The sequence below is a fragment of the Engystomops pustulosus genome, chromosome 1, assembly GCF_040894005.1.
Source record: "Engystomops pustulosus chromosome 1, aEngPut4.maternal, whole genome shotgun sequence".
Taxonomy (NCBI): domain Eukaryota; kingdom Metazoa; phylum Chordata; class Amphibia; order Anura; family Leptodactylidae; genus Engystomops; species Engystomops pustulosus.
The window spans coordinates 5,494,520-5,519,414 of NC_092411.1; the positions used below are offsets into that span (position 1 = coordinate 5,494,520).

General features: G+C 48.0%; 1 protein-coding gene across 3 annotated transcripts in view; it reads left to right on the forward strand.

Annotated features, from left to right (window-relative positions):
* The window catches only part of KIAA1328 (KIAA1328 ortholog), an 82,354-nt gene extending 58,185 nt beyond the window's left edge, over positions 1–24,169 (forward strand). For all 3 annotated transcript variants that reach the window (XM_072132834.1, XM_072132835.1, XM_072132836.1), the window contains exons 9-11: positions 3,313–3,455; positions 6,675–6,771; positions 23,314–24,169. In XM_072132834.1, the coding sequence (XP_071988935.1) occupies positions 3,313–3,455; positions 6,675–6,771; positions 23,314–23,530 (457 nt within the window). In that variant the 3' untranslated portion in view covers positions 23,531–24,169. The remainder of the gene's footprint in view (positions 1–3,312; positions 3,456–6,674; positions 6,772–23,313) is intronic.
* The last annotated feature ends 726 nt before the right edge of the window (positions 24,170–24,895 follow it).

Here is a 24,895-nt window from a genome sequence, read left to right on the forward strand (position 1 = left end):
CCGTCCCGGTGTAGATGAAATTACGACTTTTACAACTTCCAATTACCCAGAACCTTGGCAATTACTCAAAGCAAGCGGCGGCCGGAGGCATCTTATTATGAGCGTCCGGGAAGGAGCGTGGGGCTCGGTGTAATTGTGCCGGGGTGTGCTGTGCGCTGAACGTGACGTCCGTGTAGCTCCGAGTCTGGGAACGTTGTGATTTACTGTGAAATAGAAGAAACGGCAAGTCGTGGGTATTTGGTGCACGTCTTACAGAGCGATCGCCGGAGCCCACGTGTAGTGCAGGGGGCGGTGGGTTTGTCATTGCATTGGCCTTTACACCTTACAATGGGGTCCCCGATGTTGGAGGGAATTAGAGGGGATGTTCAGAATTTAAAAACCTTGGGTTCTGTAATCCAAAAACTGGGATCAAGGGGAAACGACCAACACACAGAACAATAAAGATAAAACTAAAGCAAAACAATGCGGTCTATAAAGCGTTTACCGATGCAGAGGCCCCGGCCGCCCCCCTCTTGACCCCCGGTATGAATACGAGAAGAAGGGAAGGCTCCCCGGAGGTTTCGCCTGTTCTGTTTGCAGCGGATGTCGTCTATAGGAAGGAGATCTATTCCCCTGTGATGTATTGCTGTCACGCATCAGGCTGGAAGACTTGTATAAAGGCAAGACATTACAGCCATGCAATGTAATAAGGTAGACTCAGCGGGGCGCAGGATTGTACACGGAAGGTATTGTATAAATAGCAGACATTAAGGACCCGAAATGTCATTCTATAAATCACAGGCTTAAGGAGTTATTTGCACTCGTAGGGAGGAGTGCGGTTTATTCTGCTGTAAGGGAAGTGCAGGATCTGCTGGAAACTCTCGGAAACTTGATGATTTATATCCCTGGTTCTTAAAGGGAACCTGCCACTAAGTTTCGGGGGACTGGATGCCTTCTGATGGAGAATGGATGAAGCGGAGGGCATTGCCCTCAGCATGTGTGACCGATCTAGTGGCTCATGGCCACCAAATATAGTGAAACACACACATTTACCAAGGGGAAACTCCTAGGCAGTTTCTTGGAGAAAATTAAGCCATGCTAGTAAAGCGGGATAAGCGACGTGACACTCAGCCCCCCCCCCCAAAAGCTGCGGAGGAGACAATGATTGGCTGCTGCCGAGGTGCAAGGTGTTGCCCCAGTGATGTCACTGTATGGACTGGGGACCTCCCAGAATAAATCTTTTGCGGATTCTTGATCTTGAGCACCCGCCCCCAGTGTATATTCTGAATGTATCATAAAAAGAGGTGTGAATGTGGCCTTAGTCGTGTTACTAGGCCTACAGGGGTTGAACATTCGACTTCGAGAGAACGGCAACTTCTTGTTTTTGGAAAAACTGCGCCTCTAAATGATAAATCTCCCTCCCCCTCCCCCCTATTTTTTTACAGGGGCCTATACATTGGTGACCCTTATTCTTTGCCACCCCTTAAATGGAGGGAAGGGAATGCAACATTTTGCCTCCTTCTCTCAGTTCTCCTCCATTATCCAGCCAGATCCGACTTGAATCCATCCAGTAGTTGAGTTTCTCCGCTTACACTTAGAAGATGAATTTTAGTTGTCTCTAAATGGACATTTTCTTTTATCGCCGGCATCTTCTCCGTACAGCGCGCTTCCTAATGCCGAGACGCCTTGCCCGAGCCCGAAGAGGAGTAAATAAGACCCCATTAGACGTCGTCAGATTGTGAGTAACATCGCTCCCAGTGGCCCTTTGTATCGTCCATTAGCGCCTTTCCCGAGGATCCGCATCTCATTTTCCAGAGCCATTTAGTCAAACGTTGCGATTATTTAGAAAGTTAATTCATGCGTGCCGAAATGTAGCTTAAGTAATGCGAGGGGCGGAAGGTAAAGCTCCAAGGAGACCGCAGTCCTTTCTGTTATTTAATGATCAGCCATAATTAACTTGCAAATTTGAAATAATTAGAACAAATTAAAGGTATTTAACTTCCCTCCATCCCCGAAGAAAAATTCAGATTGCACCAAACTCGGCTCTAAATTATTCACAACGTGAAGGTGTTTGCTGCAATGTTCTGCGGCTTTATGGATAATTCTGAAAAATACCGGAAATACCGGAGTCTATAGACGATACATTGGTGAACGCCGCAGTGTATACTAAAATGTATATACTAAATACAGGAAAACATTACTGCAAAGGAAAGCTTTTACTTTTTGAGAGGAAGTGACAGATTTCAGAGATCTTGTATAATTCTCTCATTGTCTGGGAGATGCAAGGGGAAAGAGATGTAAAATTATGGGAAAGAGGGAAGTGAGGAGAGGATCAAGAGGGGAAGACACGGAGGGGAAGTGAGCAGATGTAGAGGATGGATAGAGATGAGAAGAGATTGATAGGGAGAGATTGTATATGAGGGAAGAGGATGGGGAAATGGGGTGAAATACAAATGAGGGGGGAGGGTTGCAGGAGAACTGAGGTGAAGAGACGATTGGGAAAGGGGGGGCGGGGGGATGGTAAAGGTGGGGACACTGATAAGGACAGAGATAAAGTTAAACAAATGAAAAGAGCTGGAGGAAGAGGGAGAGTGCTGGAGGATTGATGGAAGGGAGGGGGAAGATGGACAGAGAGGGGAGAGCGGGGCGGAAGGAGAGGGGAGAGCGGGGCGGAGGGAGAGGGGAGAGCGGGGCGGAGGGAGGGAGAGGGGAGAGCGGGGCGGAGGGAGGGAGAGGGGAGAGCGGGGCGGAGGGAGGGAGAGGGGAGAGCGGGGCGGAGGGAGGGAGAGGGGAGAGCGGGGCGGAGGGAGGGAGAGGGGAGAGCGGGGCGGAGGGAGGGAGAGGGGAGAGCGGGGCGGAGGGAGGGAGAGGGGAGAGCGGGGCGGAGGGAGGGAGAGGGGAGAGCGGGGCGGAGGGAGGGAGAGGGGGGAGCGGGGCGGAGGGAGGGAGAGGGGGGAGCGGGGCGGAGGGAGGGAGAGGGGAGGCGGAGGGAGGGAGGGAGGGAGAGGGGAGGCGGGGCGGAGGGAGGGAGGGAGAGGGGAGAGCGGGGCGGAGGGAGGGAGAGGGGAGAGCGGGGCGGAGCGGAATGGATGAAAAGAGGGAGGGGGAGAGCTGGACGGTGGGAGGGAGGGAGAGGGGAGTGCTGGATAATAAAACTAGACAGAAAACATGTATTAGGCCTAGTTGTGAGAGATGTATAGAAGGAGGAACATTGATTAGGAAAGTGAAAGTTTAATAATAAGGGTAAAAGAACGGATGGACAGCGAGTGAGATGACTGGAGATGCAGATGTGCCAGTTACAGCGGCTGAAAGTTTTATTCTTGTTCCCTGCAGTCCGGGGATCCCTACCCCTCCTTCCAGTAAGAGCCGGAGAAAACCACAAAGTCCTCAACAACAGCATGCAGAAGGAAGAACCTCCAGATCAAACATGGAGGGGGACGGGTCGTACGTCCGGCCACAGACCACTGTCAGTAAAGGTAAGTGGGCGGCCTCCAGGGCAGGAAGTCATGACCACTGATAGCAGAGCGGTGACAGCCGAGAACATCCCCCACCGGCTCTTCATGGACATGGAAGTCAATAAAATCTCTGTGTAGTGGCCGAACGGTGCAACTGCAGCTCAGCTTACATTCATGAGAGCCAGGTACATAGGTGCCGGGGCCCCCACCTATCAGATAGTAACTGACTGACCCTAGAACAACCCCTTACCCCCAGTCTCTGCTCAGTCCTGACTATTAGACAGCATTTGAATGATCCCTTAAACCAAGATCCTGGCACCGGGACACTGGTAGTAATCTTATATTTGTTATTCTTGGCCTCCTTCCTTCTAAAATCAACTTTCATAATTATGCTAATGAGCCAGAAGGCTGTTATACTGTCTCAGCTTTCCCCTGCTCCCTCATTGGTTCCATCTCCCTCTGCCTAATGTAATCTTACACAGTTGGGGGGGGGGAGTGCTCCTGCACAGTGTAACAGCCTGTGAAGCTACAGCATAGAGGGGCTTTGGTAACACCAGGGCCATTAAGGTTTATTAACATAATTATAAAAGATGAAGGAAAGGAAGCCATGGATAACACATATAAGAAGACACCCCAGTCCCGGTGCCTGGAGCTATGAGTAATGTCCCTGGTTTATCAGGATGGATTGTGATGGGAGATTTTTATTTTTAGGATTTTGTTTCCTTTTTCATACTTTCTGCACTTTTGTTGCTCCCACTATACAAATCAACACAATACAAAAAATAGCAGTCACGACGTTAGAGATTTGATCTGGAAGTAAAGAAATAACCGGTGACCCCCCGGCCCGGGCGTCCGTGCATTGGAAGGAGTTTTTCTTCTCGCTCCACACAAAGTCGTCAGCTTGAACCCGAGCAGCAGGAGAGGTTAATCCTTTCACTGCTCAGCAACAAAAGCTCCAGGTCTGCGGACGAGCGAGGGCCAGCAAAAATCAATTTCTAATTTGAAGCAAAATCAGTTTTGACTAACAGGGGTGCAGCCGATTACCAGCCCGAACAGTGCACCGACACCTCACAGCCCTGAGTGATCAGCACCCAAGTCATTCTCCAGATCTATAGCCCCAGAGGAGGCAACGGCAATCACTGCCCCCCGCAAGATTATACCCCCTGCCCGCAACTGCCAGCTGTAACCATAGGACCTCACACTATACACCCTATACATACAATACAATACAGGGTTATTATAGTAGTTATATTCCTGTACATAGGGGGCAGTATTATAGTAGTTATATTCCTGTACATAGAGGGCAGTATTATAGTAGTTATATTCTTGCACATAGGGGGCAGTATTATAGTAGTTACATTCTTGTACATAGGGGGCAGTATTATAGTAGTTATATTCCTGTACATAGGGGGCAGTATTATAGTAGTTATATTCCTGTACATAGGGAGCAGTATTATAGTAGTTATATTCCTGTACATAGGGGGCAGTATTATAGTAGTTATATTCTTGTACATAGGGGGCAGTATTATAGTAGTTATATTCTTGTTCATAGGGAGCAGTATTATAGTAGTTATATTCCTGTACATAGGGGGCAGTATTATAGTAGTTATATTCCTGTACATAGGGGGCAGTATTATAGTAGTTATATTCCTGTACATAGGGAGCAGTATTATAGTAGTTATATTCTTGTACATAGGGGGCAGTATTATAGTAGTTATATTCCTGTACATAGGGGGCAGTATTATAGTAGTTATATTCTTGTACATAGGGGGTAGTATTATAGTAGTTATATTCCTGTACATAGGGGGCAGTATTATAGTAGTTATATTCCTGTACATAGGGGGCAGTATTATAGTAGTTATATTCCTGTACATAGGGGGCAGTATTATACTAGTTATATTCCTGTACATAGGGAGCAGTATTATACTAGTTATAGTCTTGTACATAGGGGGCGGTATTATAGTAGTTATATTCCTGTACATAGGGGGCAGTATTATAGTAGTTATATTCCTGTACATAGGGAGCAGTATTATACTAGTTATATTCTTGTACATAGGGGGCAGTATTATAGTAGTTATAGTCTTGTACATAGGGGGCGGTATTATAGTAGTTATATTCCTGTACATAGGGGGCAGTATTATAGTAGTTATATTCCTGTACATAGGGGGCAGTATTATAGTAGTTATATTCTTGTACATAGGGGGCAGTATTATAGTAGTTATATTCTTGTACATAGGGGGCAGTATTATAGTAGTTATATTCCTGTACATAGAGGGCAGTATTATAGTAGTTATATTCCTGTACATAGGGGGCAGTATTATAGTAGTTATATTCTTGTACATAGGGGGCAGTATTATAGTAGTTATATTCCTGTACATAGGGGACAGTATTATAGTAGTTATATTCCTGTACATAGGAGGCAGTATTATAGTAGTTATATTCCTGTACATAGGGTGCAGTATTATAGTAGTTATATTCCTGTACATAGGGGGCAGTATTATAGTAGTTATATTCCTGTACATAGGGGGCAGTATTATAGTAGTTATATTCCTGTACATAGGGGGCAGTATTATAGTAGTTATATTCCTGTACATAGGGGGCAGTATTATAGTAGTTATATCCCTGTACACAGGGGGCAGTATTATAGTAGTTATATTCCTGTACATAGGGGGCAGTATTATAGTAGTTATATTCCTGTACATAGGGGGCAGTATTATAGTAGTTATATTCTTGTACATAGGGGGCAGTATTATAGTAGTTATATTCTTGTACATAGGAGGCAGTATTATAGTAGTTATATTCTTATACATAGGGGACAGTATTATAGTAGTTATATTCTTGTACATAGGGGGCAGTATTATAGTAGTTATATTCCTGTACATAGGGGGCAGTATTATAGTAGTTATATTCTTGTACATAGGGGGCAGTATTATTGTAGTTATATTCCTGTACATAGGGGCAGTATTATACTAGTTATATTCCTGTACATAGGGGGCAGTATTATAGTAGTTATATTCTTGTACATAGGGAGCAGTATTATAGTAGTTATATTCCTGTACATAGGGGGCAGTATTATAGTAGTTATATTCTTGTACATAGGGGGCAGTATTATAGTAGTTATATCCCTGTACATAGGGGGCAGTATTATAGTAGTTATATTCTTGTACATAGGGGGCAGTATTATAGTAGTTATATTCTTGTACATAGGGGACAGTATTATAGTTCTTTTTTGTTCCCCAGGGTCTAGGAAAGATGCCGCCACTTCTCCTGCAATGAAACCTCAGAAGATGGAGGTGAAATCTGCAGAGACCTCTCACCAGCGCAGAGACTTGTACAGGTAGGATTATGCTTCCCCCATTGAAAGACTTGTGCTGTTCATGCTCAATGTTTTTTTTTTTTTTTTTTTTGCACCAACGAAAAAATAATGTATTCACCATGAAACACAGAGAAACAAAATACATTTATTATTCTAGGCATCATTCAGCCACGTGAAAGTAAGGTTTTGCTGGCCGCCGAATCGTTCAGACGCTTCATCATTGGATTTCGATGTCTACCGTTTTAGTACAAAAAAAAAAAATCTATTTTCACATGAGATGAATCAGGTTTGGTGGTTGCAGGGGGAATGTAACTTTGGATGTCTCTTTTGTTTCTATAGCACCTAGAAATATGCTATTGGTGTCATATTAAAGATAATATCATCGTTCAGAATCACATTAAGCTTATGGCTTTGTATTGTAGAACCAGACATGTATAGGCATTTATCTGCAGCCTGCACTTCTAACTATATTTTGGCTGCCTCTCTCTCTGGTTCTGTAACTCAAGCCACTTACCCTTAGCCACAAGCCTGGTGTGGTCTGACAGATGAGATCTTTATCTTTAATATGACATCAGAATCATGTGTCTGGGTGCTATGGAACTGAATATAGGGTCTGAAGTGACGCTCCCCCTGCAGCTACTAAATGTGACTCCTCTCGTGTGAAAATTGGAGGAAAAGAGTCATATTTCCCTGACATTGGAGGAGATTTTTTTCTATTGGTGCACAGGTGAGGTTTCACATGAGAGGGGATTATAGAAAGGACATTTCATCCCCTACCTGAAGGGGCCGCTAGTTTAGAGGAGTAAAACCTGGTGATCTGTTCCGCTTAAAGGAGCTTATCCCGTTTCCAGGTATTTGGGGTCAGGATCACCGGGATGCGGCATAATCCATGCAGAGCGTTAGAATAAATAAGGTCCTGTGTCTACATTAATATTCAGCGGCTCCATCTCCGCTGCCGGCTTTTCCTGTCATCCGTGAACGTCCGGGGTGGGCTGGGGGGGGGGGGGACGAGGGGGGTCTCTGCCTATAAATCTGTTTGTTTATTGCCTGTCACTAGAAATCCTCCATAATTGAAACTTACCTGGGATTGAGCCGTTCTCCCGTCTATGGAACAAAACAGAAAAAAAGAAAAAACGCTTTTTTTGAATATAAATTGAAAATCAAGTCCTGGTAATTGACAGGAACCGTTACCGCGGTCCTATAATCCGGACTTATTGGGATCGGCGTCTCAGGCCCCTTCCCAGCATTTGATAAAAATGTAAATGCATTACACTGGAAATGGAGTAAAATTATATTCAGGAATATTATTTCTGGCCGGTGCAAGATTTCTATTTTTTTATGTTCGTTCCCATTTTCATCAATATTTCACTCCCCGGACAAGAGACTTAAATCCCCCCCCCCCCCCAGAACCTGCTAAATGCATTAGGCCCCAAACATAGTCCTCAGTGTATAGGGAGGGTTGTCTCCAGGTGAATTCACATTAGCTGTAATGTAATGATGGGTCAGTGTTATCTATATAGAGGTCATTGTACAGGGAGTGGGAGGAGATAAGCTGTGACATCATCTATTGTCAGTAGTGATGTAATGATGGGTCAGTGTTATCTATATAGAGGACATTGTACAGGGAGGGGGAGGAGATAAGCTGTGACATCATCTATTGTCAGTAGTGATGTAATGATGGGTCAGTGTTATCTATATAGAGGTCATTGTACAGGGAGGGGGAAGAGATAAGCTGTGACATCATCTATTGTTAGTAGTGATGTAATGATGGGTCAGTGTTATCTATATAGAGGACATTGTACAGGGAGGGGGAGGAGATAAGCTGTGACATCATCTATTGTCAGTAGTGATGTAATGATGGGTCAGTGTTATCTATATAGAGGTCATTGTACAGGGGGGAGGAGATAAGCTGTGATATCATCTATTGTCAGTAGTGATGTAATGATGGGTCAGTGTTATCTATATAGAGGTCATTGTACAGGGGGGAGGAGATAAGCTGTGACATCATCTATTGTCAGTAGTGATGTAATGATGGCTCAGTGTTATCTATATAGAGGTCATTGTACAGGGAGGGGGAGGAGATAAGCTGTGACATCATCTGTTGGCAGTAGTGATGTAATGATGGGTCAGTGTTGTCTATATAGTGGTCATTGTACAGGGAGTGGGAGGAGATAAGCTGTGACATCATCTATTGGCAGTAGTGATGTAATGATGGGTCAGTGTTATCTATATAGAGGTCATTGTACAGGGAGGGGGAGGGGATAAGCTGTGACATAATCAATTGTCAGTAGTGATGTAATGATGGGTCAGTGTCATCTATATAGAGGTCATTGTACAGGGAGGGAGAGGAGATAAGCTGTGATATCATCTATTGTCAGTAGTGATGTAATGATGGGTCAGTGTTATCTATATAGAGGTCATTGTACAGGGAGGGGGAGGAGATAAGCTGTGACATCATCTATTGTCAGTAGTGATGTAATGATAGGTCAGTGTTATCTATATAGAGGTCATTGTACAGGAGGGGGAGGAGATAAGCTGTGACATCATCTATTGTCAGTAGTGATGTAATGATGGGTCAGTGTTATGTATATAGAGGACATTGTACATGGAGGGGGAGGAGATAAGCTGTGACATCATCTATTGTCAGTAGTGATGTAATGATGGGTCAGTGTTATGTATATAGAGGACATTGTACAGGGAGGGGGAGGAGATAAGCTGTGACATCATCTATTGTCAGTAGTGATGTAATGATGGGTCAGTGCTCTTTATATAGAGGACATTGTACAGGAGGGGGAGGAGATAAGCTGTGACATCATCTATTGTCAGTAGTGATGTAATGATGGGTCAGTGTTATCTATATAGAGGTCATTGTACAGGGAGGGGGAGGAGATAAGCTGTGACATCATCTATTGTCAGTAGTGATGTAATGATGGGTCAGTGTTATCTATATAGAGGTCATTGTACAGGGAGGAGATAAGCTGTGACATCATCTATTGTCAGTAGTGATGTAATGATGGGTCAGTGTTATCTATATAGAGGTCATTGTACAGGGAGGGGGAGGAGATAAGCTGTGACATCATCTATTGTCAGTAGTGATGTAATGATGGGTCAGTGTTATCTATATAGATGACATTGTACAGGGAGGGGGAGGGGATAAGCTGTGACATCATCTATTGTCAGTAGTGATGTAATGATGGGTCAGTGTTATCTATATAGAGGTCATTGGAGAGGGAGGGGGAGGAGATAAGCTGTGACATCATCTATTTCAGTAGTGATGTAATGAGGGGTCAGTGTTATCTATATAGAGGTCATTGTACAGGGAGGGGGGAGGAGATAAGCTGTGACATCATCTATTGTCAGTAGTGATGTAATGATGGGTCAGTGTTATCTATATAGAGGTCATTGGAGAGGGAGGGGGAGGAGATAAGCTGTGACATCATCTATTGTCAGTAGTGATGTAATGATGGGTCAGTGTTATCTATATAGATGACATTGTACAGGGAGGGGGAGGGGATAAGCTGTGACATCATCTATTGTCAGTAGTGATGTAATGATGGGTCAGTGTTATCTATATAGAGGTCATTGGAGAGGGAGGGGGAGGAGATAAGCTGTGACATCATCTATTTCAGTAGTGATGTAATGAGGGGTCAGTGTTATCTATATAGAGGTCATTGTACAGGGAGGGGGGAGGAGATAAGCTGTGACATCATCTATTGTCAGTAGTGATGTAATGATGGGTCAGTGTTATCTATATAGAGGTCATTGGAGAGGGAGGGGGAGGAGATAAGCTGTGACATCATCTATTGTCAGTAGTGATGTAATGATGGGTCAGTGTTATCTATATAGAGGTCATTGTACAGGGAGGGGGAGGAGATAAGCTGTGACATCATCTATTGTCAGTAGTGATGTAATGATGGGTCAGTGTTATCTATATAGAGGTCATTGGAGAGGGAGGGGGAGGAGATAAGCTGTGACATCATCTATTGTCAGTAGTGATGTAATGATGGGTCAGTGTTATCTATATAGAGGTCATTGTACAGGGAGGAGGAGGGGATAAGCTGTGACATCATCTATTGTGAGTAGTGATGTAATGATGGGTCAGTGTTATCTATATAGAGGTCATTGTACAGGGAGGGGGAGGAGATAAGCTGTGACCTCATCTATTGTCAGTAGTGATGTAATGATGGGTCAGTGCTATCTATATAGAGGTCATTGTACAGGGAGGAGGAGGAGATAAGCTGTGACATCATCTATTGTCAGTAGTGATGTAATGATGGGTCAGTGTTATCTATATAGAGGTCATTGTACAGGGAGGGGGAGGAGATAAGCTGTGACATCATCTATTGTCAGTAGTGATGTAATGATGGGTCAGTGTTATCTATATAGAGGTCCTTGTACTGGGAGTAGGAGGAGATAAGCTGTGACATCATCTATTGTCAGTAGTGATGTAATGATGGGTCAGTGTTATCTATATAGAGGTCATTGTACAGGGAGGAGATAAGCTGTGACATCATCTATTTTCAGTAGTGATGTAATGATGGGTCAGTGTTATCTATATAGAGGTCATTGTACAGGGAGGGGGAGGGGATAAGCTGTGACATCATCTATTGTCAGTAGTGATGTAATGATGGGTCAGTGTTATCTATATAGAGGTCATTGTACAGGGAGGGGGAGGAGATAAGCTGTGACATCATCTATTTCAGTAGTGATGTAATGAGGGGTCAGTGTTATCTATATAGAGGTCATTGTACAGGGAGGAGGAGGAGATAAGCTGTGACATCATCTATTGTCAGTAGTGATGTAATGATGGGTCAGTGTTATCTATATAGAGGTCATTGTACAGGGAGGGGGAGGAGATAAGCTGTGACATCATCTATTGTCAGTAGTGATGTAATGATGGGTCAGTATTATCTATATAGAGGTCATTGTACAGGGAGGAGGAGGAGATAAGCTGTGACATCATCTATTGTCAGTAGTGATGTAATGATGGGTCAGTGTTATCTATATAGAGGTCATTGTACAGGGAGGGGGAGGAGATAAGCTGTGACATCATCTATTGTCAGTAGTGATGTAATGATGGGTCAGTGTTATCTATATAGAGGTCATTGTACAGGGAGGAGGAGGAGATAAGCTGTGACATCATCTATTGTCAGTAGTGATGTAATGATGTGTCAGTGTTATCTATATAGGGGTCATTGTACAGGGAGGGGGAGGGGATAAGCTGTGACATCTATTGTCAGTAGTGATGTAATGATGGGTCAGTGTTATCTATATAGAGGTCATTGTACAGGGAGGAGATAAGCTGTGACATCATCTATTTTCAGTAGTGATGTAATGATGGGTCAGTGTTATCTATATAGAGGTCATTGTACAGGGAGGGGGAGGGGATAAGCTGTGACATCATCTATTGTCAGTAGTGATGTAATGATGGGTCAGTGTTATCTATATAGAGGTCATTGTACAGGGAGGGGGAGGAGATAAGCTGTGACATCATCTATTTCAGTAGTGATGTAATGAGGGGTCAGTGTTATCTATATAGAGGTCATTGTACAGGGAGGAGGAGGAGATAAGCTGTGACATCATCTATTGTCAGTAGTGATGTAATGATGGGTCAGTGTTATCTATATAGAGGTCATTGTACAGGGAGGGGGAGGAGATAAGCTGTGACATCATCTATTGTCAGTAGTGATGTAATGATGGGTCAGTGTTATCTATATAGAGGTCATTGTACAGGGAGGAGGAGGAGATAAGCTGTGACATCAGCTATTGTCAGTAGTGATGTAATGATGGGTCAGTGTTATCTATATAGAGGTCATTGTACAGGGAGGGGGAGGAGATAAGCTGTGACATCATCTATTGTCAGTAGTGATGTAATGATGGGTCAGTATTATCTATATAGAGGTCATTGTACAGGGAGGAGGAGGGGATAAGCTGTGACATCTATTGTCAGTAGTGATGTAATGATGGGTCAGTGTTATCTATATAGAGGTCATTGTACAGGGAGGGGGAGGAGATAAGCTGTGACATCATCTATTGTCAGTAGTGATGTAATGATGGGTCAGTGTTATCTATATTGAGGTCATTGTACAGGGAGGAGATAAGCTGTGACATCATCTATTGTCAGTAGTGATGTAATGATGGGTCAGTGTTATCTATATAGAGGTCATTGTACAGGGAGGGGGAGGAGATAAGCTGTGACATCATCTATTTTCAGTAGTGATGTAATGATGGGTCAGTGTTATCTATATAGAGGTCATTGTACAGGGAGGGGGAGGAGATAAGCTGTGACATCATCTATTGTCAGTAGTGATGTATTGATGGGTCAGTGTTATCTATATAGAGGTCATTGGAGAGGGAGGAGATAAGCTGTGACATCATCTATTGTCAGTAGTGATGTAATGATGGGTCAGTGTTATGTATATAGAGGACATTGTACAGGGGGGAGGAGGAGATAAGCTGTGACATCATCTATTGTCAGTAGTGATGTATTGATGGGTCAGTGTTATCTATATAGAGGTCATTGGAGAGGGAGGGGGAGGAGATAAGCTGTGACATCATCTTTTGTCAGTAGTGATGTAATGATGGGTCAGTGTTATCTATATAGAGGTCATTGGAGAGGGAGGGGGAGGAGATAAGCTGTGACATCATCTTTTGTCAGTAGTGATGTATTGATGGGTCAGTGTTATCTATATAGAGGTCATTGGAGAGGGAGGGGGAGGAGATAAGCTGTGACATCATCTTTTGTCAGTAGTGATGTAATGATGGGTCAGTGTTATCTATATAGAGGTCATTGGAGAGGGAGGGGGAGGGGATAAGCTGTGACATCATCTATTGTCTGTAGTGATGTAATGATGGGTCAGTGTCTGTATAGAGGACATTGTACAGGGAGGAGGAGATAAGCTGTGACATCATCTATTGTCAGTAGTGATGTAATGATGGGTCAGTGTTATCTATATAGAGGTCATTGTACAGGGAGGGGGAGGAGATAAGCTGTGACATCATCTATTGTCAGTAGTGATGTAATGATGGGTCAGTGTTATGTATATAGAGGTCATTGTACAGGGAGGGGGAGGGGATAAGCTGTGACATCATCTATTGTCAGTAGTGATGTAATGATGGGTCAGTGTTATCTATATAGAGGTCATTGTACAGGGAGGGGGAGGAGATAAGCTGTGACATCATCTATTGTCAGTAGTGATGTAATGAGGGGTCAGTGTTATCTATATAGAGGTCATTGTACAGGGAGAGGGGGATAAGCTGTGACATCATCTATTGTCAGTAGTGATGTAATGATGGGTCAGTGTTATGTATATAGAGGACATTGTACAGGGAGGGGGAGGAGATAAGCTGTGACATCATCTATTGTCAGTAGTGATGTAATGATGGGTCAGTGTTATGTATATAGAGGACATTGTACAGGGAGGGGGAGGAGATAAGCTGTGACATCATCTATTGTCAGTAGTGATGTAATGATGGGTCAGTGTTATCTATATAGAGGTCAGTGTACAGGGAGGGGGGGGGGGATAAGCTGTGACATCATCTATTGTCAGCAGTGATGTAATGATGGGTCAGTGTTGTGTATATAGAGGTCATTGTACAGGGAGGGGGGGGGGATAAGCTGTGACATCATCTATTGTCAGCAGTGATGTAATGATGGGTCAGTGTTGTGTATATAGAGGACATTGTACAGGGAGGGGGCTTATTCCCCTGACATTGGCTCTTGTGCGTCCATCCTCCTTTAGTCCACGATAAGTAACAGCCGAGGATTTACAAAGTGACTCCACTGTTTATGGAGATTTTATTTCTGAAAACCTCTTAATAAATCAGCCTCTTCGTTTCGCAGTAAGGAGTTTCCTCGCATTTCTCCGCATACGAAATTGCGTTTCACGCTCGGCAATCTTTACGTGGGAGATAATTTATAGTTTCCTCTCCGGGAAGGAAGGAGCCAAAGTAAAAAAAAATAAAACTTTCCTTTAGTCCAACTTTTTGTAAAAGGTGTCGGCCCGGGGCGGGGGAGGGGCGGCGGTGACATTTCCCGTCCGCACGTGGTGTTCCTTTATTTTATTATCTCTTCCGTGAAAAGTGCAAGTATCCAGCATTGCCCGGCGCGGCTCCGCGTGCAGGTGATAAAAGCCGCCATCGCTGTATTAATCTCCCACTTACTGCCGGAGCAGCTCGTTAATTGTCCTCTCTGCTCGCTGTCGATATAATGTGAAAATTTTCATTCCCCATTCAAGACTGAGGGGGGAGGGGTGGGGGGGGGGAGGTTGTAGCCGAAAATGTTAGCATTTGCATTTTTATTTGTTGATTTATATAAAGGACAGCCTCTCCCGGCCATCCATCACCGCGGTGACACCCCGAATATGAATAATGTATTGTGGATCTGGTGGTTACAATCTGTAATAAGCGACTCGGCCCGAATCCTAAGTAAACCCCCCCCCCCCCCCCCCAGCGAATGTAATATTTATCGACTCATAAACTTTATTGCTTTCGAGGTTCAGTAATACTGACCATAGGACATTAATATCACTTATCCCCGTTTTTATTTAGGGGCAGTTCTGCAAAATAACCCGTCTATTTAACGCTCACTGGAAAATAATTTGGATTTACAGCATCCGGCCGTCACCACGGGAGAGGGGGGGGGGGGGGGGGGGAAGCGCTTAATTGCTGAAAAGAGCGCACAGAATCGGCCGCCCGTGTGACGTCTGAGCTGTGGGGACATTGTCATATCCTAACGGCTGCTCACACTGAATCATAATAGAGAACAAGCGGACAACACAACCAGCTACGGCCCCGGGGGACGGCCCGACCAGCTGCGGCCCCGGGGGACGGCCCGACCAGCTGCGGCCCCGGGGGACGGCCCGACCAGCTGCGGCGCCGGGGGACGGCCCGACCAGCTGCGGCCCCGGGGGACGGCCCGACCAGCTGCGGCCCTTTGGGGGACGGCCCGACCAGCTGCGGCCCTTTGGGGGACGGCCCGACCAGCTGCGGCCCTTTGGGGGACGGCCCGACCAGCTGCGGCCCTTTGGGGGACGGCCCGACCAGCTGCGGCCCTTTGGGGGACGGCCCGACCAGCTGCGGCCCTTTGGGGGACGGCCCGACCAGCTGCGGCCCTTTGGGGGACGGCCCGACCAGCATGCTGGTAACAGTCTGGTAGTTTGTGCAGGTTGTGCAAAGTATTTATTAGTGTGTGGCTGTGTATGCCGCCCACATGTCTGTGCTTATACAGTGCGTAAACCTGTGTATACAGTGTGTGGTGGCCATGTGTGTATATACACTGAGTACCCAGCTTCCTCTTCTTCCATTCATCCCTGGCAGTAGTTGTGCCATTTCAGGCGGCTCCTGGCATTACGTGTTTCATAATCGAAGGGTTAAATATCGCCATGTAGTTGTGGTCTCTTGGTTTTCCGTATAAGCAGCGCTCACATTACACTTTCCATGAATGCGCACATTATCCAGAGAGCAGCAGTGCTCTGCCTCCCGTACACATCCCTGGTCACACAGCGCCTTCTGTATGTTACTGTGTGATAAGGGTTGATATTTGGAGGTCGCAGCCCCCGATGATGGGGGGAGGTAGATGCCCCGAGCCTGAAGAGATGATAAGGGGGAGGATGCGATTCTTTTACATTCTGTTTATTAAAGATTAGAAATCAAGAAATCTGGTTGCAACTGATACATTATCGTAAGTTTCCAAGGTTCCGGAGCTGCTGATAGATCTCCGGATAAATCCAAGAAAAGAGAACCAGGGTTTAAAGGGTTACGTAGGAGCGCGGCTCAGAGGAGCCTCAGAAGACGGAGCTGATGGAGGAGATGTGTGAAAGGAGGTAATAACGAGTGGTGTCTGTGGGCTGATGATATGCGGCACATGTGACGTGGAGATGGTCCGTGCCGGGAGGAGGAAACTTTCATACGGATAAAATAATTAGTTCACACGTCGTTAACTTGTTTTAAAGTTGCGTAAAGTTTCAAACTGAAGTTTCCTTAGTTATTTATTTACCACATACATTCTGCCTTTCCCTATGCTCTAGCGCCACAGGGGGAGGAGTCGGACCCTCTGCTCTACCACCGTAGGGCGGGGGTTGGGGCACCCTCTGCTGTACCGCAATTTGGAGGTGGTTTGGGCACCCTCTGGTCTCCCGCCGTTGGGAGGTGATCAGGGCACCCTCTGCTCTCCCAACATTGAGAGGGTGTCAGGGCGCCTTCTGCTCTATCGCCGGGAATTGGGGTGCCCTCTACTCTATCACCGTGGGGCGGTGCAGCCTCCGCTCTACTGCTGTAGGGAGATGGTCAGGGCACCCTCTGCTCTACTGCTGTAGGGAGATGGTCAGGGCACCCTCTGCTCTACTGCTGTAGGGAGATGGTCAGGGCACCCTCTGCTCTACTGCTGTAGGGAGATGGTCAGGGCACCCTCTGCTCTACTGCTGTACGGGGTGGTCAGGGCACCCTCTGCTCTACTGCTGTACGGGGTGGTCAGGGCACCCTCTGCTCTACTGCTGTAGGGAGATGGTCAGGGCACCCTCTGCTCTACTGCTGTAGGGAGATGGTCAGGGCGCCCTCTGCTCTACTGCTGTAGGGAGATGGTCAGGGCACCCTCTGCTCTACTGCTGTAGGGGGTGGTCAGGGCGCCCTCTGCTCTACTGCTGTAGGGAGATGGTCAAGGCAGCCTCTGCTCTACTGCTGTACGGGGTGGTCAGGGCACCCTCTGCTCTACTGCTGTAGGGAGATGGTCAGGGCGCCCTCTGCTCTACTGCTGTACGGGGTGGTCAGGGCACCCTCTGCTCTAGTGCTGTAGGGAGATGGTCAGGGCACCCTCTGCTCTACTGCTGTAGGGAGATGGTCAGGGCGCCCTCTGCTCTACCGCTGTAGGGAGATGGTCAGGGCACCCTCTGCTCTACCGCTGTAGGGAGATGGTCAGGGCACCCTCTGCTCTACCGCTGTAGGGAGATGGTCAGGGCACCCTCTGCTCTAGTGCTGTAGGGAGATGGTCAGGGCACCCTCTGCTCTAGTGCTGTAGGGAGATGGTCAGGGCACCCACTGCTCTAGTGCTGTAGGGAGATGGTCAGGGCACCCACTGCTCTAGTGCTGTAGGGAGATGGTCAGGGCACCCTCTGCTCTAGTGCTGTAGGGAGATGGTCAGGGCACCCTCTGCTCTACTGCTGTAGGGAGATGGTCAGGGCACCCTCTGCTCTACCGCTGTAGGGAGATGGTCAGGGCACCCTCTGCTCTACTGCTGTACGGGGTGGTCAGGGCGCCCTCTGCTCTACTGCTGTAGGGAGATGGTCAGGGCACCCTCTGCTCTACTGCTGTAGGGAGATGGTCAGGGCACCCTCTGCTCTACTGCTGTAGGGAGATGGTCAGGGCACCCTCTGCTTTACTGCTGTAGGGGGTGGTCAGGGCACCCTCTGCTCTACTGCTGTAGGGAGATGGTCAGGGCACCCTCTGCTCTACTGCTGTAGGGAGATGGTCAGGGCACCCTCTGCTCTACTGCTGTAGGGAGATGGTCAGGGCACCCTCTGCTCTACCGCTGTAGGGAGATGGTCAGGGCACCCTCTGCTCTACCGCTGTAGGGAGATGGTCAGGGCACCCTCTGCTCTACCGCTGTAGGGAGATGGTCAGGGCACCCTCTGCTCTACTGCTGTAGGGAGATGGTCAGGGCACCCTCTGCTCTACCGCTGTAGGGAGATGGTCAGGGCACCCTCTGCTCTACTGCTGTACGGGGTGGTCAGGGCGCCCTCTGCTCTACTGCTGTAGGGAGATGGTCAGGGCACCCTCTGCTCTACTGCTGTAGGGAGATGGTCAGGGCACCCTCTGCTCTACTGCTGTAGGGAGATGGTCAGGGCACCCTCTGCTCTACTGCTGTAGGGAGATGGTCAGGGCACCCTCTGCTTTACTGCTGTAGGGGGTGGTCAGGGCACCCTCTGCTCTACTGCTGTAGGGAGATGGTCAGGGCACCCTCTGCTCTACCGCTGTAGGGAGATGGTCAGGGCACCCTCTGCTCTACCGCTGTAGGGAGATGGTCAGGGCACCCTCTGCTCTACCGCTGTAGGGAGATGGTCAGGGCGCCCTCTGCTCTACTGCTGTAGGGAGATGGTCAGGGCGCCCTCTGCTCTACTGCTGTAGGGAGATGGTCAGGGCACCCTCTGCTCTACTGCTGTAGGGAGATGGTCAGGGCACCCTCTGCTCTACTGCTGTAGGGAGATGGTCAGGGCACCCTCTGCTCTACTGCTGTAGGGAGATGGTCAGGGCACCCTCTGCTCTACTGCTGTAGGGAGATGGTCAGGGCACCCTCTGCTCTACTGCTGTAGGGAGATGGTCAGGGCACCCTCTGCTCTACTGCTGTAGGGAGATGGTCAGGGCACCCTCTGCTCTACTGCTGTAGGGAGATGGTCAGGGCACCCTCTGCTCTACTGCTGTAGGGAGATGGTCAGGGCACCCTCTGCTCTACTGCTGTAGGGAGATGGTCAGGGCGCCCTCTGCTCTATTGCTGTAGGGAGGGGTCGGGATACTATCAGCCTTACCGCTGTTTGGGGCGCCCTCTGCTCTATTGCTGTAGGGAGGGGTCGGGATACTATCAGCCTTACCGCTGTTAGGGGCGCCCTCTGCTCTATTGCTGTAGGGAGGGGTCGGGATACTATCAGCCTTACCGCTGTTAGGGGCGCCCTCTGCTCTACCGCTGTAGGGAGGGGTTGGGATACTATCAGCCTTACCGCTGTTAGGGGCGCCCTCTGCTCTAGTGGTGTGGTTGCGGTGCCCTCTGTACTAACGCCGTGGGGTGTCCCTGGTGCCACTCTGGCTGTAAGCTATTGGCAGCTTCCTGGCCTTGCCTCCAGTATTTTAGGCCATGAGAAGCGATGAATAATATGTGCAGGAGTTTGCAGCGTGTATTTAGGCAGAGGACCTCTGTAAGGTGGCAGATTGCTGCGTGTGGCGGAGCCTCGGCGCCTAATGCTGTGTCATCATTAATGGGAGATTAGGATCCCTCAGCGTCTGCGCGTTACATGTGTAAGTGCTCTTACCGTCATACGACATCTGTGTACAGAAGCGGAGAGAGCGCATCCAATATATTGTTCTGCCGCCGCTTTAATCTTTATCGGCTCCTTGCATCCTCCGCCGTGCTGCTCCTGCTCTTTGTGCGGCGTCTTTGAAGATATTTTTACAGCCTCCTTGTAATTTATGATTCAAGTCACAATTAGTAAGAGGTGGCAGCAAGACGAGCAAAGAGCTCTAAACGAGCGGCTTATAGCGCAGATCCGAATCGGTAAAATGATTAACTCTGCGATGCCACAGAGGATGCAGGAGGCGCGATATAGCAGAGCTGGATGGGTCATAGCACTGATTGCAGTAGGTTTGGTCTTCACTGCCTTACAATGCATTAGTAGTAAAGGTCATCTCGTCTCCACGATACTACACAGGGGGGCCGCTCCAGACACAATACTAAAACACTCCCCCCCCCCCCCCCCACCCTAAAAAAACGGATGTCAGACTGCCTTCTGTATAACTTTTACAATTTCATACAATACCCCTGCTTGCTGTCAGTGAATTGGAACTGCAGAAAACACATCCTGACCATAAACTTTTACACATTGAAACTTTGTTATGTAGAAAACTCGTCTGAATGCACTTTCTCGGCCGCACTGTTACAATGTATCAGACCGGGGCTCGATATCTGAAGGACGGACAATCAGGTCAGAACTTGTGAAGGGGGGTTACCCATAACTAGCAGTGTGAATGATCCCCGTTCTCCTTTATTCCCTCCTGTAGATGCAACTCCATAGAGTGCCTGACAAGGAAAGGGTTAAATATCCTGGAATCGGTATTGTAGTCTTCTCCTGGTGATCGGAGGTGGGCTGCGGGTGCGTCACTTGTTTTCCGTGCTGTGATCTTCTCCGTACATGTGATCCGTGTCACCAGCTGTAACTCTCAGCCCCTGACCCGGCGGTGGTCCGTACCTGCCCAGGCGTCCGGCGTCGTTTTACCCCGGCTCCGGTTTTAGCCTATAATTGCCCGCTCACTCATAAAACGCAGGCACCTGCCACATTGCTCAACCCGCATGTGAGGTTACATCGCTGAGCGCTGTGCGGAAATGCCACCGAGCAGATCCGGGCACAGGATAAAGGACAAGCAAACAAAACAAATTATCTGACTCCCCAGACAGGGGCCCGGACCTCCGACAGTGCTAGGGGCCCCCAAGTTATGCAGCATCTGTGAGAGACGTCTGTGGCATCTTATTAGAGGCGCCGCTGCATCATCCCGCGGAGCTGCGCCTTCCACACTCCATGCAATGAAAAAAGTGGACATTTGTATAATGTATACCGGTAATCTCTCACAAGGCCAACACACCGTGTATAACATGTGACCGAGACAGAGAGCAAGCCGGCGTGTATAACGTGTGACCGAGACAGAGAGCAAGCCGGCGTGTATAACATGTGACCGAGACAGAGAGCAAGCCGGCGCGTATAACATGTGACCGAGACAGAGAGCAAGCCGGCGCGTATAACATGTGACCGAGAGAGAGCAAGCCGGCGTGTATAACGTGTGACCGAGACAGAGAGCAAGCCGGCGCGTATAACATGTGACCGAGAGAGAGCAAGCCGGCGTGTATAACATGTGACCGAGACAGAGAGCAAGCCGGCGTGTATAACATGTGACTGAGAGAGAGCAAGCCGGCGTGTATAACGTGTGACCGAGACAGAGAGCAAGCCGGCGTGTATAACGTGTGACCGAGACAGAGAGCAAGCCGGCGTGTATAACGTGTGACCGAGACAGAGAGCAAGCCGGCGTGTATAACATGTGACCGAGACAGAGAGCAAGCCGGCGTGTATAACATGTGACCGAGACAGAGAGCAAGCCGGCGTGTATAACATGTGACCGAGACAGAGAGCAAGCCGGCGTGTATAACGTGTGACCGAGACAGAGAGCAAGCCGGCGTGTATAACATGTGACCGAGAGAGAGCAAGCCGGCGCGTATAACATGTGACCGAGACAGAGAGCAAGCCGGCGCGTATAACATGTGACCGAGACAGAGAGCAAGCCGGCGTGTATAACATGTGACCGAGACAGAGAGCAAGCCGGCGTGTATAACATGTGACCGAGACAGAGAGCAAGCCGGCGCGTATAACGTGTGACCGAGAGAGAGCAAGCCGGCGCGTATAACGTGTGACCGAGAGAGAGCAAGCCGGCGCGTATAACATGTGACCGAGACAGAGAGCAAGCCGGCGCGTATAACGTGTGACCGAGACAGAGAGCAAGCCGGCGTGTATAACGTGTGACCGAGACAGAGAGCAAGCCGGCGTGTATAACATGTGACCGAGACAGAGAGCAAGCCGGCGTGTATAACATGTGACCGAGACAGAGAGCAAGCCGGCGCGTATAACATGTGACCGAGACAGAGAGCAAGCCGGCGTGTATGAAGCTAAAGCATGAAAAGATATGAAAGACGCACACAAAGGAGGCCGTGCATCACAATTCATAAAAACAATTGAAAAGTGTAAAAATACACATCAGCGAACAACATGCGGATCGGAGCCAATCCCACCAATCCACAAACGGCCACAGGTGGACAAATAGTAGAGATAACACCCCCCCCCACACACTAAAAATACAGTAATAAATAAAAGCAGCAAATACAGTAAAATCCTGGCAAGCGTGTCCACCGTATAACAATCCTATAAGGGACTCCTTAGCGACAGTGTAAACATGTGCACCTGTGTGACATCACATGACCAGGGATATAATGAGCCGTGCACCTGTGTGACATCGCATGACCAGGGATATAACGAGCCGTGCACCTGTGTGACATCACATGACCATGGATACAATGAGCTGTGCACCTGTGTGATATCACATGACCAGGTTAAAGGATTGTAAACCAAGCCCTTACATACTTGTGTGTGCAGGATTTGCTTTTCGTTTACCCTCGTTTTTACAAAGGAAAAGAAAATGCATTAAAAATTATGTAAAAGAGCCTGGGGGGCTTTGTGCTCTGTAGCTGTCAATCGTGCCCAGAGCCCCTTGGGTTCAGTTTCATAATTTTTAAAGCCTTTTTTGTAAAAATAAGGAACTAAAAGAAGAGCAGATCCTGCCAGAGGGCGCACATTCCAGTATGTGTCAGTGCCTGGTTTACAATCCTTCGTCCTGGTGGTAGATTTTCCTTTACGCTTGTTGGAAATGATCTTCTCACAGCTTCCATGTATGATCCCCTGTAGATGACCTTCTCCATGCTCAGAGATGAGATGGGTTTAGGGCAGTGGCCGAGCCTCTTCATTCCCTCGCGCAGCCACTAATGGACTTATTTTTGCACATTTTTTAGAAGCCATTCTGCATCTGGTGGATGATTACGCTAGGCCCTGGGGTTGAGATTTGCAGGTCTGGGCAGGAGGTCCATGGTTCCTGGTGCTAGTAATGCAGAGGCACGTGTATAATCCTCACCTGTATCCACACGCTGAATAGTTTGGAATCCGTGACTTTTCCTGCATTTTTGGGTCCATTATGTGCAATTTTCTCCCAGCCTGAGGCGAGGGCTGTGAATATTTGTAATTGACGCCTTTGTCTCCTTCCCTCCAGGTACGAGACGTCCCTCATCGACATGCTGGAAGCCATCAGCCCCGTTTCTTCAGGGGGAAGACGACCTCGGCAGCGGGAGCTCGATGACTTCAGTCTCCTCAGCCCGATCCCTCGTAGTCATCCCAGGTCCTTCCAGCCAGAAGTGAGGAGACGTGAACCTCCCGGAGGAGACCCGGAGGAGAGCGAGCTGCTGGAGGAGATCTTCTTCATCTGCTGATGGGCGGCAGGACGGAGACTCTTCGATACTTTGTTTGCTGCAATCATTGCCGGGTAAACATTGCACCCGGAGTGCCATATACTTCCCCACGGAGGCTCCGGGCCCAGGCGGAGATCATGGGACCTGTTTATGGGGGTTGGTATGAAGCCGCGGTGAGGAGCCTCAATCCGAGCGGTGCCTTATTGCTTCCAGAACCTCCCATTACGATGAACTGGTGCGGAGCGTGGTGATTTTTTTTGCTTTTTTTTTTTTTCTTTTTGAATAATTTATTGAGCAGATTTGTGTGTGTGAGCGCATTGATACTTAGCGGTAATTTGCTTCTATACTCTGAGCCACAGATGAGTATTCAACAAGCTGGATCATCATGTCATTAACCCCCGGATCAGCATCGTAAGCCGCGCAGACCCCGCTGCAGTACACGGAGTTATAATCTACACATTAGACCCCAGTCTGAAAGCCGGATGCCTGTAATGTATTCACAGGTCACCGGGCGCTCGGCAGGCGCCATGTAATGTGTAAAAGGAGCTATGCAAAGGTAGGAGTCACTGTGGGGAGCGTGCAACAGTCATAGGCAGGCGTGGAAAGGGTTAATGGATGAATGTCATCAATTAATAAAATGAACATGGGGAATCGAATCAATATTTGCTTTTGTAAATTATTGTATTTTTCGGACTGTAAGACGCAATCCAGATTTAGGCTCCTCCGCAGCCATCCACGCAGACGCACGGCTCCAGAGCTGCTTTCACGATTCTGCTTGTCATCAGCCTCCGAGCTTCTACAATACAGGTCGAAGTTTTCACCAAAACACATTGGGGCAGATTTACTTCACCGGTCCATTCGCGATCCAGCGGCGCGTTCTCTGCGGTGGATTCGGGTCTTCCGGCGATTCACTAAGGTAGTTCCTCCGACGCTGAAGTTCCCCCAGGTCCGCCTGAGTGCCCTGAAATTCACCGTCCTATTCCTGATGAAGGTAAGCGCGAGTCCCGCGACACTTTTTTTTTTTTTTTTAAATGCGGCGGTTTTTCCGCATCCGTCGGGTTTCCGCTCCGTCACGCCCCCGATTTCCGTCGCGTGCATGCCGGCGCTGATGCACCACAATCCGATCGCGTGCGCCAAAATCCCGGGGGAATTCAGGGAAAATCGGCGCAAAACGGAAATATTCGTGTAACACGTCGGGAAAACGCTGAGTTTGGGCAAAGAGAAATCTCACTCCTTGTCAATCAGGAAGTTCGAGGCACGGCCTGGCCGGAGGAACATGATTATGCATAGATGGGGAGTCAACTTTACGAACAGATTGTGAAACTTTACAGGCATGGAGATGAACAATATAGGGATAGTTGTGTGATAGCAGTTTTTAGATGTGTT